The sequence below is a fragment of the Oncorhynchus masou genome, chromosome 30 (genome assembly GCF_036934945.1).
Source record: "Oncorhynchus masou masou isolate Uvic2021 chromosome 30, UVic_Omas_1.1, whole genome shotgun sequence".
NCBI lineage: Eukaryota > Metazoa > Chordata > Actinopteri > Salmoniformes > Salmonidae > Oncorhynchus > Oncorhynchus masou.
This window is the reverse complement of record NC_088241.1, coordinates 60,714,254-60,726,814: the sequence shown is the minus strand read 5'-3', so window position 1 is coordinate 60,726,814 and position 12,561 is coordinate 60,714,254. Positions and strand designations below refer to the sequence as shown.

Sequence of the window (12,561 nt, the reverse complement as noted above, 5' to 3'; positions counted from 1 at the left end):
AATAAAGCAAGTAGTTATACTCTGTCATTGATGGAATAGTATCACCAAATATTTAGGCTATTGATTATGTACTTGATTTTCTCAGTTTCTACATGGTTGCAGTTAGCATTGGTTTCACTGTGAAGAAAGAGGTAAGCATGAGAAGTATGGAGGAACAGAATTTACCAAGTAAAAAAATTATTATAATTAAAAGGTTATTCATTTGTATTCTAATGTAGTTTGAGTTTGGAGTGATCTACCATTGCTTCGATGGAATGTTATACACAGCAAGAAAAGGCCAAAGGGGCATTTTGCATTGGTGTAAGGATCAACGTTTCAAAGGAAAAAGGTAAGTCAACTTCTTACCGCTTTGTGTGATGCACCCACATCTTCATAGTGGATTGTAATGCCATATGGTAAACCAGGGGGTTGACAAGCCTGTTATTGTAATGCCATATGTTAAACCAGGGGTTGGCAAGCCTGTTATTGGAATGCCATATGTTAAACCAGGGGTTGGCAAGCCTGTTATTGGAATGCCATATGTTAAACCAGGGGGTTGGCAAGCCTGTTATTGTAATGCCATATGTTAAACCAGGGGTTGGCATGTTATTGTAATGCATATGTTAAACCAGGGGTTGGCAAGCCTGTGGAATGACAAGTTAAACCTTGGCAAGCCTGTTATTGTAATGCCATATGTTAAACCAGGGGTTGGCAAGCCTGTTATTGTAATGCCATATGTTAAACCAGGGGGTTGACAAGCCTGTTATTGTAATGCCATATGTTAAACCAGGGGTTGGCAAGCCTGTTATTGGAATGCCATATGTTAAACCAGGGGGTTGGCAAGCCTGTTATTGTAATGCCATATGTTAAACCAGGGGGTTGGCAAGCCTGTTATTGTAATGCCATATGTTAAACCAGGGGGTTGGCAAGCCTGTTATTGTAATGCCATATTGGCCATATGTTAAACCAGGGGTTGCAAGCCTGTTATTGGAATGCCCTGTTATAAAACCAGGGGGCCATTGTTAAACAAGCCTGTTATTGTAATGCCATATGTTAAACCAGGGGCCATTGTTAAACAAGCCTGTTATTGTTAAACCAGGGGTTGGCAATGCCATATGTTAAACCAGGGGGTTGGCAAGCCTGTTATTGGAATGCCATATGTTAAACCAGGGGGTTGACAAGCCTGTTATTGTAATGCCATATGTTAAACCAGGGGTTGGCAAGCCTGTTATTGTAATGCCATATGTTAAACCAGGGGTATGTTAAACCAGGGTTGGCAAGCCTGTTATTGTAATGCCTATGTTAAACCAGGGGGTTGACAATGTTATTGGAATGCCATATGTTAAACCAGGGGTTGACAAGCCTGTTAAATGCCATATGTTAAACCAGGGGGTTGACAAGCCTGTTAAATGCCATATGTTAAACCAGCCTGTTATTGGAATGCCATATGGGGGTTGGCAAGCCTGTTATTGTAATGCCATATGTTAAACCAGGGGTTGGAATGCCATATGTTAAACCAAATGCCATATGTTATTGGAATGCCATATGTTAAACCAGGGGTTGACAAGCCTGTTATTGTAATGCCATATGTTAAACCAGGGGCCATATTTAAACCAGACAAGCCTGTTATTGTAATGCCATGTTAAACCAGGGGTTGACAATGTTAAACCAGGGTTGGTTGACAAGCCTGTTATTGTAATGCCATATGTTAAACCAGGGGGTTGACAAGCCTGTTATTGTAATGCCATATGTTAAACCAGGGGTTGGCAAGCCTGTTATTGTAATGCCATATGTTAAACCAGGGGGTTGACAAGCCTGTTATTGTAATGCCATATGTTAAACCAGGGGTTGGCAAGCCTGTTATTGTAATGCCATATGTTAAACCAGGGGTTGGCAAGCCTGTTATTGTAATGCCATATGTTAAACCAGGGGTTGGAATGCTTGTAATGCCATATGTTAAACCCTGTTATTGGAATGACATATGTTAAACTTGGGGGTTGGCAAGCCTGTTATTGTAATGCCATATGTTAAACCAGGGGTTGGCAAGCCTGTTATTGGAATGCCATATGTTAAACCAGGGGTTGGCAAGCCTGTTATTGTAATGCCATATGTTAAACCAGGGGTTGGCAAGCCTGTTATTGGAATGCCATATGTTAAACCAGGGGGTTGGCAAGCCTGTTATTGGAATGCCATATGTTAAACCAGGGGGTTGGCAAGCCTGTTATTGGAATGACATATGTTAAACCAGGGGTTGGCAAGCCTGTTATTGGAATGCCATATGTTAAACCAGCTGGCCTTCAGGTTGGTTAAATCAAAAACAGGAACCACAGGACCAGACTGGCCTATCCACGTGTCAACTCAAACATTTTACCATGCAGCATAATCAAATGTTAGCTTGATTGATTGATTGATTTAATTTAGCGATTTGATATTTTTTATTGATTTACTAAAATGTTCTGTATCCGATATCCTAACCTGAAGCTGTTTTTCTCTTCCCAACGACTGATGTCTCATTTTGACTGAGATCGGAGCCAAGCGGGACCCAGCAACACTGAACATCTTCTCAGGGAACATCATGAAGTTACTGCGTGCACCAGCCCACGGGTACCCGCTGACGGTTTATTCTCCAATTGTTTGTGGTCATTCTGGGTCATGTTCATTAGGAAAACAGGCTAAAACAGGGTTGCAAAATGTTAGAGTAATGTTTTTCTGTTGTGTTAGCTAATGAACATGACTCCAGTCTAATGGGCCTCATATCAGGTACCTTTACAATCCAACGGCAATACAGTGATGTATTTTGGCCTTAGACTCTCCTTGAATAGCCTGGTCCCAGGTCTGTTTGGGCTTTCTCTTCAATGCATATGTGGCTATTGTCATGCCAAACATGACTACAGAGCACAAACAGATCTGGGACCAGGGGCTTTATATCTCAATTATCTCAGAGTGGGAGTGCTGGTTTAGGATCAATTTTGCCTTTTTGGATCACAACAAATATGATTACATGGACATGGGGGTGGCAGGGTCTCCCGGGTGGCGCAGTGGTTAAGGGCGCTGTACTGCTGCGCCACCAGAGACCCTGGGTTCGCGCCCAGGCTCTGTCGTAACCGGCCGCGATCGGGAGGTCCGTGGCGCGACGCACAATCGTCCTAGCGTCGTCCGGGTTAGGGAGGGCTTGGCCGGCTGGGAAATCCTTGTCTCATCGCGCACCAGCGACTCCTGTGGCGGGCCGGGCGCAGTGCACGCCAACCAAGGTTGCTAGGTGCACTGTGTTTCCTCCAACACATTGGTGCGGCTGGCTGGATGGCGCTGTGCTAAGAAGCAATGCGGCTTGGTTGGGTTGTGTATCGGAGGACGCATGACCTTCAAACTTCATCTCTCCCGAGCACGTACGGGAGTTGTAGCGATGAGACAAGATGGTAGCTACTAAACAATTGAAATACCATGAAAAAGAGCTAATAAAATAAAAAACATGGACAGGGGGGACCTGACCCTAGATCAGCACTTACTCTGAGACGACGCTTGATACACACGGCTCTAGGCTACTCCTTGTGTTCCAGGGTGAGGATAATCGGCAGCTCAACCCTGGCCCTGTGACTGATGGCCACGGGGTGGCTGAGGCCTACCACCAGTATGGGCTGCACTGCTAGGACATCGCCGCCACTACTGTTGTCATCCGAGAGGCCGGGGGAGTTGTCATAGGCACCACAGGTGGGGGTTCTAGAATAGAATACAATAGATTATTTGACTCCCTGTCAATGATGGGTGATAGGGATCGGTTTTTACAAACATGTTTATTTCCATCAGGCTTATAATTTGTACTTGTATGTCCCCCAGTATTCTGGTCTCAAACTGAGCTCTCATCTGAACGGTTGTCCTGGAGGAGGCAGCAATGAGATGGGTATATTAGCTAGAGCTTTCACTTGAGCAAATAACTAATGAGGTCCCACAGAATGCAAAGAACTCATGCTGTTATTATGGAAAAGTCCCTAGGGTTTCATTAAATCAGTTCTTATTGGCTTTCACTTTTTTTGTGATAGACATGGTAACTTTAAAAAGAGAATGTACAATTTGTTATATCATAGTATAGTTGCTATCTCTTGAGTGATGACTTATGGACTGTGCCCTTCCGAAGCCTTTGTGAGGCTGAGCTTGATATCTGTCTGAAGAAGTGGCTGGCTGCCCGCGTTGTTCATCTCTTCTTCCCCAGGCCTGGGGTGTTGCACAAAAGGACCACTGTTCAAGAGACGGAGGGACTGGGCGCGAGGTCGGGATCATGTGGTCAGCTGCCGTTCAGTCTCTGGCAGGCCAGAAGCTCAGTTATCAGCCCCTGAAATGTAGGAGAAGACAACCTTTCAACCAGTTCCAAAAGTCTCTGGTAGTGGGCCGCAGTGATGCCTGAATGGAAATTTGATTTAGATTTGTTTTGTTAGTGGGGAGGCTTTTCGTGGTGAGGTTTAGAACTGATTCATGTGATTATTTATAGTTTCTTTATAGAATATGTGGTTATGAGTGTGTTTTGATGGATGTGGGAGTTACATAAAATGTGTGTTTATGTTCCAGGGGGTCCTCTCGACCTCATGTCCTGAAGTGGTTGCTGCAGGAACCCACAACATGGCCAGTTACATCGTCCAGCAACTGCAGTCAATCGGCTACGAGTGGGATGACAGTGACCGTGGTTTGCAAAGGTCAAAGTCGACCTCCATCTATCCAGTGGATTCTCCTCCGCCTTTAACCTCAAATCATGAAATACTGCTGCAGAGTATGCAAGCCTGCTCTTTTTTTAAAGGAGATTTAGCTCAAATGTAATGTTCCTCTTTTTACATTTTTTTCCCCAACTGCTTACACACGTTTTCAAAACACTGCACACATAAAATGCAAAATGCCTCACATCTCCTTCAAAATGTCATAAACACATGTCAGAATGAAGCATATGCATCAAATGGCAAACACTGCTTTCATAATAGTATATTTTTAGATATACCATATAAACACTGTTGCTGTAAATCTAAAGCTCTTTGGTCTTTCATAGGCTAAAATCTACATTTCAATACAATGTTCTACAGTGAAAGTAATCTGCTGAGAGGGGTAACAAGTACACTGTAAACACCAATTTATTAGGCCAAACATTACTGTTGTATACAGTAGCATACAACAAAACCGGGGGGGGCAGTACATTGCTAAGCATAATCAACAAAACATCACAAGATACTTCCCTCGATGTTTGGCAAGAAAACAGTCACCATTGCTTGGAAGCTACCCCAAATAATCTCTTGGTGTATCTCCGGTCCCCACATGGGTATCTCCTAGGACATCAACCTTGGACAGAGGCAACCTCTATGTCCCCACATGGAGGGAAGTATCTCCTAGCATGATCCAACCTTCCCCACATGGATATCTCCTAGTTTATCCAACCTTGGACAGAGGCAACCTCTATGTCCCCAAATGGAGGGAAGTATCTCCTAGCGTGGTGTATCCAACCTTGGACAGACTCTATGTCCCCACATGGAGGAAGTATCTCCTAGCGTGGCGTATCCAACCTTGGACATGTCCCCACATGGAGGGAAGTATCTCCTAGTATCCAACCTTGGACAGAGGCAACCTCTATGTCCCCACATGGAGGGAAGTATCTCCTAGCATGGTGTATCCAACCTTGGACAGAGGCAACCTCTATGTCCCCACATGGAGGGAAGTATCTCCTAGCATGGCGTATCCAACCTTGGACAGAGGCAACCTCTATGTCCCCACATTCGTCCTCCATTGCCTGGAGAAGCGGCATGCGGGCATAGGGTTGGTGATCATACACTTTCCAGCGCCAGGCTGAGAAGAATTCCTCTATGGGATTTAGAAAAGGTGAATATGGGATTAGGCACAAAACTACAAATTGTGGATGGGTGGCAAACCAGTTTTGGACCAGAACAGCCCGGTGAAAACTAACATTGTCCCATAAAACCACAAACCTAGCAGGCTCCTGATCTGAATCAGGGACAAGCATTGTGTAAATTGTATCCAAAACAGTGAGCATATGGCCGGTGTTGTACGGACCCAGTGTGGCATTGTGATGGAGGACCCCATTTTGAGTGATGGCAGCACACATAGTTATATCACCCCCACGCTGTCCAGGGACATTGGTAATTGCCCTCTGTCCTATTACATTTCTTCCGCGGCGCCTGGTTTTGGTGAGGTTGAAGCCAACCTCATCCACATAAATAAATTCATGGCGAATTACATGGGCATCCAGCTCCAATACTCTCTGTAACAGACAAAAGGATATACAGATGAGTCAATATGGTATGTCTGAAGTACTGGAAGTAGTGTTGCATACATACCTCTACAAAGTCATGTCGCATATTCTTGACTCTGTCAGCGTTTCTCTCAAATTGCACCTTGTAAAGTTGTTTCATCGTCACTCGGTGCCATTGGAGGATGCGTTGTATGGTCGACAGGCTTACAGCATTGATGTTGTTAAATATGGTGTCATTATTCAAGATATGCTCTCTTATCTCTCGAATCCTAATTGCATTGTTGGCCAAAACCATATTTATAATTGCAGTCTCTTGTTCATCTGTAAACAAGTGTCCTCATCCTCCATGATGTCTTTGCCTTTCCACTCTGTACAGAATTCAAACACAGTATGTGTTCAGCATAGGAATTGTAAATACTGTACAAAAAAATGTAGCACAGCATAATAACCAACCTCATTCCTTCAATGCAGTGCGGTAAATGGATGGCTTAGAGTTAAATGTTTATGCAATACTATGCAGTCATATGTATTTTACAGTACATTACTGTAATGCTAAAATTGTCATTAGATATTTGCATACCTGTTCATTTCTGAAGGTTCGAATTATGGATGCCACTGTAAATCGACTCAAGTTGGTCAAACCGTGGTCAAACCGTGGTTGATCACATGATCAACAAGTGTAGCCCTAATTGGTTAGTGATCAGTTAAGCTATTTGTGTTTGTGCACTTGAGGAGTGTGTGTGACCTGGTGAATAAGTGTAGCATTTTGATTGGTTGTGTTTGGAAAAGGAAAGCAAGTCACTTCCTGTTAGATTTTTTTTGTTTTAGGTAGAGAATTGTGTGTAGTGTTTTGAAAAAAAGTGTTTCATGCAATTGACAACTGAGTCAAAGGCTGAGAAATAGCTTATGGTTTTGGATATTTGGTGTGTAGTTTTGCACTTTGAGTGAGAGGTTTCAAAAATCGTGTGACATGAAAAGATTTTGTGTGTAAGCAGTTGGAAAAAAAACTGTAATATGGAAATGTTTTTACAGTTTATTGTAAGTATGCAATAATATACATGGCCAGATAATCATTTGTGACTACATTGACAGTAGTAATCACATAGACACTCCTTATCTCTTCCAGTTGAAACACTGACTGAAGTTTGTCACCTTTTAACTTGTTTTTTAAAACTTTTCTAAATATGGATCCTCATACCAACAAAGGAACATTCTAAAGAATGTAGATGTGTTTTCAATGACGTAATGAAAATAGTTGGACTAGGTTTGTATGGAGCTAGAAGTTTGGTTTGTAGTGATGCTTGTGGATGCTAAGACTTAAATCACTGCCAAAATTATTTTCAGCACCGTTATTCACTATATTATATGAAATAAATAAAACAATCCCAGTAAAATCGTATTTTCTTTTTGTTCTTGCCAGCTAATATATAATAATAATAATATATCCCATTTAGCAGACGCTTTTGTCCAAAGCGACTTACAAGTCGGCTGGGGCCACTACTTTTACATATGGGTGGCACCAGCGGGAATCGAACCCACGACGCTTGGCATTGCAAGCGCCATGCTCTACCGACTGAGCCACACAGGACTCAGCTGTTTTCATTTGTTTGTGTTTTTTCCAGAAGTATTTTATGGCTATACAGGTAACAGCCAAAATAAAGGAACCAGAACTATAAAGTGTGTTAATAATAATAATAATAAATAATAATTAATAGGGCATTGGGCCAGATTCTACAAGTATCTGAAACTCAATATATTTTTTTTCCTTTATTTTACTAGGCAAGTTAGTTTTAAAGAACAAGAAATTCTTATTTTCAATGACGGCCTAGGAACAGTGGGTTAACTGCCTGTTCAGGGGCAGAACGACAGATTTGTACCAGCTTGGGGGTTTGAACTTGCAACTTTCCAGTTACTAGTCCAACACTCTAACCACTAGGCTACCCTGCTGCCCCCTACCAGGTACAACCATGAATCTGTAACCATGGGCACCCTCTTAGATACCATCCTGACCAACTTGCCCTCTAAATACACCTCTGCTATCTTCAACCAGGATCTCAGCGATCACTCCCTCATTGCCCGTGTCCGTAATGGGTCAGCGGTCAAAAGACCACCCCTCATCACTGTCAAACGCTCTCTAAAACACTTCAGCGAGCAGGCCTTTCTAATCGACCTGGCCCCAGGATCCTGGAAGGATATTGACCTCATCCCGTCAGAATAGGATGCCTGGTTGCTCTTTAAAAGTGCTTTCCTCGCCATCTTAAATAAGCATGCCCCATTCAAAAGATGTAGAACTGGTTCACCCCAGACTTAACTGCCTGTCACGCCCTGGTCTTAGTTATCTTTGTTTTCTTTATTATTTTGGTTAGGTCAGGGTGTGACATGGGGGATTTATGTGTTTTTTTCTAGTCTAGGGCTTTTTGTATGTTTATGTTCCTTTCTAGGTAGTTTGTAGGTCTATGGTTGCCTAGATTGGTTCTCAATTTGAGGCAGCTGTCTATCGTTGACTCTGATTGGGAACCATATTTAGGCAGCCATATTCTGTGGGTATTTTGTGGGTGATTGTCTTCTGTCTTTGTGTCATTACACCAGATAGGACTGTTTCGGTTTTCACTTTTGTTGTTTTGTATTTTGTAGTGTTCTCATGTATGGTCTTGATTAAACATGTTGAACTCTAACCACGCTGCATTTTGGTCCTTCTCTCCTTCAGCGGAAGAAAACCGTTACACTGCCCTTGACCAGCACAAAACCATCCTGTGGCATTCAGCATTAGCGTCTTTTCAGGGAAGTCAGGAACCAATACACACTATGTACAACTGGATTATCCTATATAGGCCTGCTGAAAAGATGGTATTCAATAAGTTGATGGTTTATATTTAGGTTAAAGTTTTTAGCTTTGGCATTCTATTAATTTAAAAAGTATCTTGTTTAATTATTTCATATATTTTTCATGTGATAAGGCCACACAGAGGGACTATATGTCTTGTGATAGATTACACAAATTCCGGTAGTTTACTGGTAAACTTTTCCAGTTTATACCTTCTCTATGCAACCCTATTCAACCAAGCCTTTCATGTTGCCCCACTCAAAGACCGACAGATGTCGCTGTTGTATACATGATATTCATTGTATCCTATTCTTCTATAAAAGCAACTCGGGCCTGCTGCTGCACTAGTTTTATTTTGTGTAACAACAAAGCTAATGCGTTATAACAACCTATATCCACACTCTCCCTCAAACAAATCGTTGCACGTACTGTTTTGTAGCCAATGAATATGTCATAGGTTTCTGGTGCTAAGCAGCATTACGTTATGATGATGTATTGCTTGTAGGTGTAGCCTACACACGGCCTACATGTTTTATTTATTTGTGTACAATAAATCAAGGAGTCTACAAAATCATAACCATATTCATATAAATTATTCCAAATATAATCCTCAACTATTTTTACACAATTAGTGTAGGTTTAACAGTTAATTCACGAGAAAATACAATTACTGTGTTACAACCATATTTAATATAACATGGTCTATCTCTATGGTTTTAACTATTATATGAGATGATGTAGCTCGTAAACAAATAATAGAACAATAGCGAACTAGCCTACTCGTCCATAACCTGTCCCTGTGCAAGGCCCAAACCTTATTCCCCCTTTCCCGTTAGTCGCGTAAAATCGTCCCAGCTTGGAATCTGCAAGGGTTGGAGTTACCTGACCCAGAGGAGGGATTGGAATGCGGCCGCCACGCCTGCGGCTCTCACAGCTCTCAGGGGAGGAGCAACATAGACTAGGCTACACGCTCACAACCCTGCGCCTACCTCCCGCTCCTCATTCGGGACCAGGCATCGTCCCCTAATTCTTGCCTGACTTCTCAATGGTGGAGTCATTTGTCAGTTACAGGGTGGTCTTGTGAAGTTTTCATTGAAGGATGAGAAAAGTGTAATCATACGAGATAGTAAAACATTCATGCTGTACGGGAGCTGGGGCGCGAGCAAAGACTGTTATGTCGGCTTCTCCATAGGAAAGCATAGTCACGCTTTTACGCACTTCCAGGTGTCTTCTCTTACCAAACTAAGTGAATAAAGAAACCTGACGCTTGACAAACTGTGCTCACTATCCAAGCCCGGGATTATGAATTTGCAACTTGTTGATTGTTTTTTATAATTGTTTTCTATAATTGTTTTCTATCTTAAGCGCGGTGCTGGAGTTATTTATTTACTATTAGGCCTATGCGCGATCCATAATCAAGACAACCGTTATCAGCAGGTAGTCTAATGTGGACAAATTGCAATGTTGTTGATTTGCTATTACAACCACACTTTTTTTCTGCACGAAATTGTAGGCTGCTCCGCGTGACGAGTGTTATCCTACTGGTCCAGATGTTTGGGATATTGGATGTGGGGTGTTGAAACTAGGATAGAGGACGCTGCCGTGCCTAAACTTTACTCGGCTGTTGGCTATGGTTTATCAAAAGCGCTGTTTTGGACTTGGACTTCTAAAAATAATGTCGGAGACACCAACCGGACAATGCCCTCTCACCTGGACGTTGGAGAGAGCTGGACGGGTGCATTGAGATTCCCTTATGCCAGATAGCAGCGTATCATCATTAAATAGCTTTTCTGTTTCTATTTCATAAATCCTAAGGAATGGCTTCCCAGGTGGTGTGCGGACTGGTCTTCAGGCTGCTGCTGCCAGTTTGTCTCGCTGCAGGTAAGTTCAAGTGGTTGCGCAATGCACATTGTATAGCGTGTAGACTGTTGCTAATAATTGCAGCTGCATTGATATTCAACAACAACAAAAAATACAAAATATCAAAACGTTTTTAGTTTGTTTATTTAGAATTGACTAGGCCTATTGAATTGTAAACTTAATCAGTACAGACATGGTAGGCTATGTTTGATAATAGCATAACCACTTACAAAATAATATAATACGTATGATAATCATTATTGTTATTATTATTATTACTGATTTAACACGTTGTCCTTCATCAGATACTGTTATGCAATGTTGCTAAAAACTAACAAACCACTTACAAAATAATAACCTACAATTTATGCAAGTCATAAAACAAAATCGTAACTTTGGATTACTCTGACCAATAAAATGTGCTAATACCAAACCGAAGTAATAAAAGGACATACATTGATGCGGATAAACCTGTGTAATTGTTAAGATTAACGTCATCATTCAAATGAATTAAATATACTTTTTTTGCATTTAGAAATAACATGTTGGAGGCTGAATAGGGTGTTAAGAAGCCTAACGAAGAGCTAAAAAGCCATTGTAACAGAGATGTTCTAATCACTTCAGAGATAGAACAGCTCTTATTGTCGTATATAATATGTATATAATGTCATTTCTGAGCACCTGAGCATTAAACCGTTTTTGCAGTTTATTAGACCAGGTTCTATGCTCAGACAATGAAAGATTTGTGTTAAAAAAAAAATATATATATTTTTTTTTTCATGGATGTTGACTGACAAAGTTAGTTTGGTATAAGTTAGTTTGGTATAAGAATTTGTTCTTAATTGACTTGCCTAGTTAAATTAAGGTAAAAAAAACAAGTATTTTTTTTCAAAATAGCTCCTAACTGTTTTTCAAAATATTTTATTTGACTAGGCAAGTCAGTTAAGAACCAATTCTTATTTACAATGACGGCCTAGGAGCAATGAGCAACTGCCTTGTTTAGGGGAAGAACAACAGGTTTTTACCTTGTCAGCTCAGGGAGTCGATCTAGCAACTTTTCGGTTACTGATCCAATGCTCTAACCACTAGGCCACCCCTTTGACTGATTAAAACTTGGAAGGTTCTCTTGGCAGCTGTGGATGGGTTGGGTTTAGGGTTCGATGTTACTGTGAATGGTGTGCCCAGTAGTAGCAGGATACCGTTGTCCTGGTCTGTGTTCCACTTCCTACGGTCGCCACTGTCGATATCAGATTCAGAAACTCCCCAATTACACAACACAAAAATGACTCCTGTTCTTGAACTATGAGGAATCATCTGGCTCTACAAACAAACCACAGGGAGCAAGAAAATGCCTGTTTTCATGCCTCAGATCACTAGTCAAATTCTATGTATGTTTTATAACACAATGTGATGTTAAGGATATATGGTGAAAATTCATATATACAAAATAAATCCATTTCTAAGGATCAGATTGGTGAGATATTGGACCATGCACCCTTTACTGTAAATGATTGGTCACATTGTTTGGATCAACCTTACCGCAAACTGCCTAGGGAATCAGTCTCAGAGTTGAATAAAATGTGTTTGATATCATTCAACACATTTATTCAGCATCAACATGTTGTATTTATGTACTAAAGACTGTAATGGTATTCCT

At 41.5% G+C, this 12,561-nt stretch overlaps 1 protein-coding gene and 1 long non-coding RNA gene across 2 annotated transcripts in view; both read left to right on the top strand.

The window, feature by feature from the left end:
- The first annotated feature begins 2,017 nt into the window (after positions 1-2,017).
- Positions 2,018-5,137, top strand: LOC135522899 (uncharacterized). Its single transcript, XR_010452736.1, has 5 exons — positions 2,018-2,583; positions 3,537-3,687; positions 3,814-3,877; positions 4,187-4,313; positions 4,540-5,137. It is a non-coding gene; the product is annotated as an uncharacterized LOC135522899 (long non-coding RNA).
- A 4,914-nt stretch (positions 5,138-10,051) lies between these two features.
- Positions 10,052-12,561, top strand: part of LOC135521676 (piezo-type mechanosensitive ion channel component 2-like) — a 142,245-nt gene continuing 139,735 nt past the window's right edge. Inside the window, exon 1 of the mRNA XM_064947354.1 lies at positions 10,052-10,925. Within this exon, the coding sequence (XP_064803426.1) occupies positions 10,862-10,925 (64 nt within the window). The 5' untranslated portion in view covers positions 10,052-10,861. The remainder of the gene's footprint in view (positions 10,926-12,561) is intronic.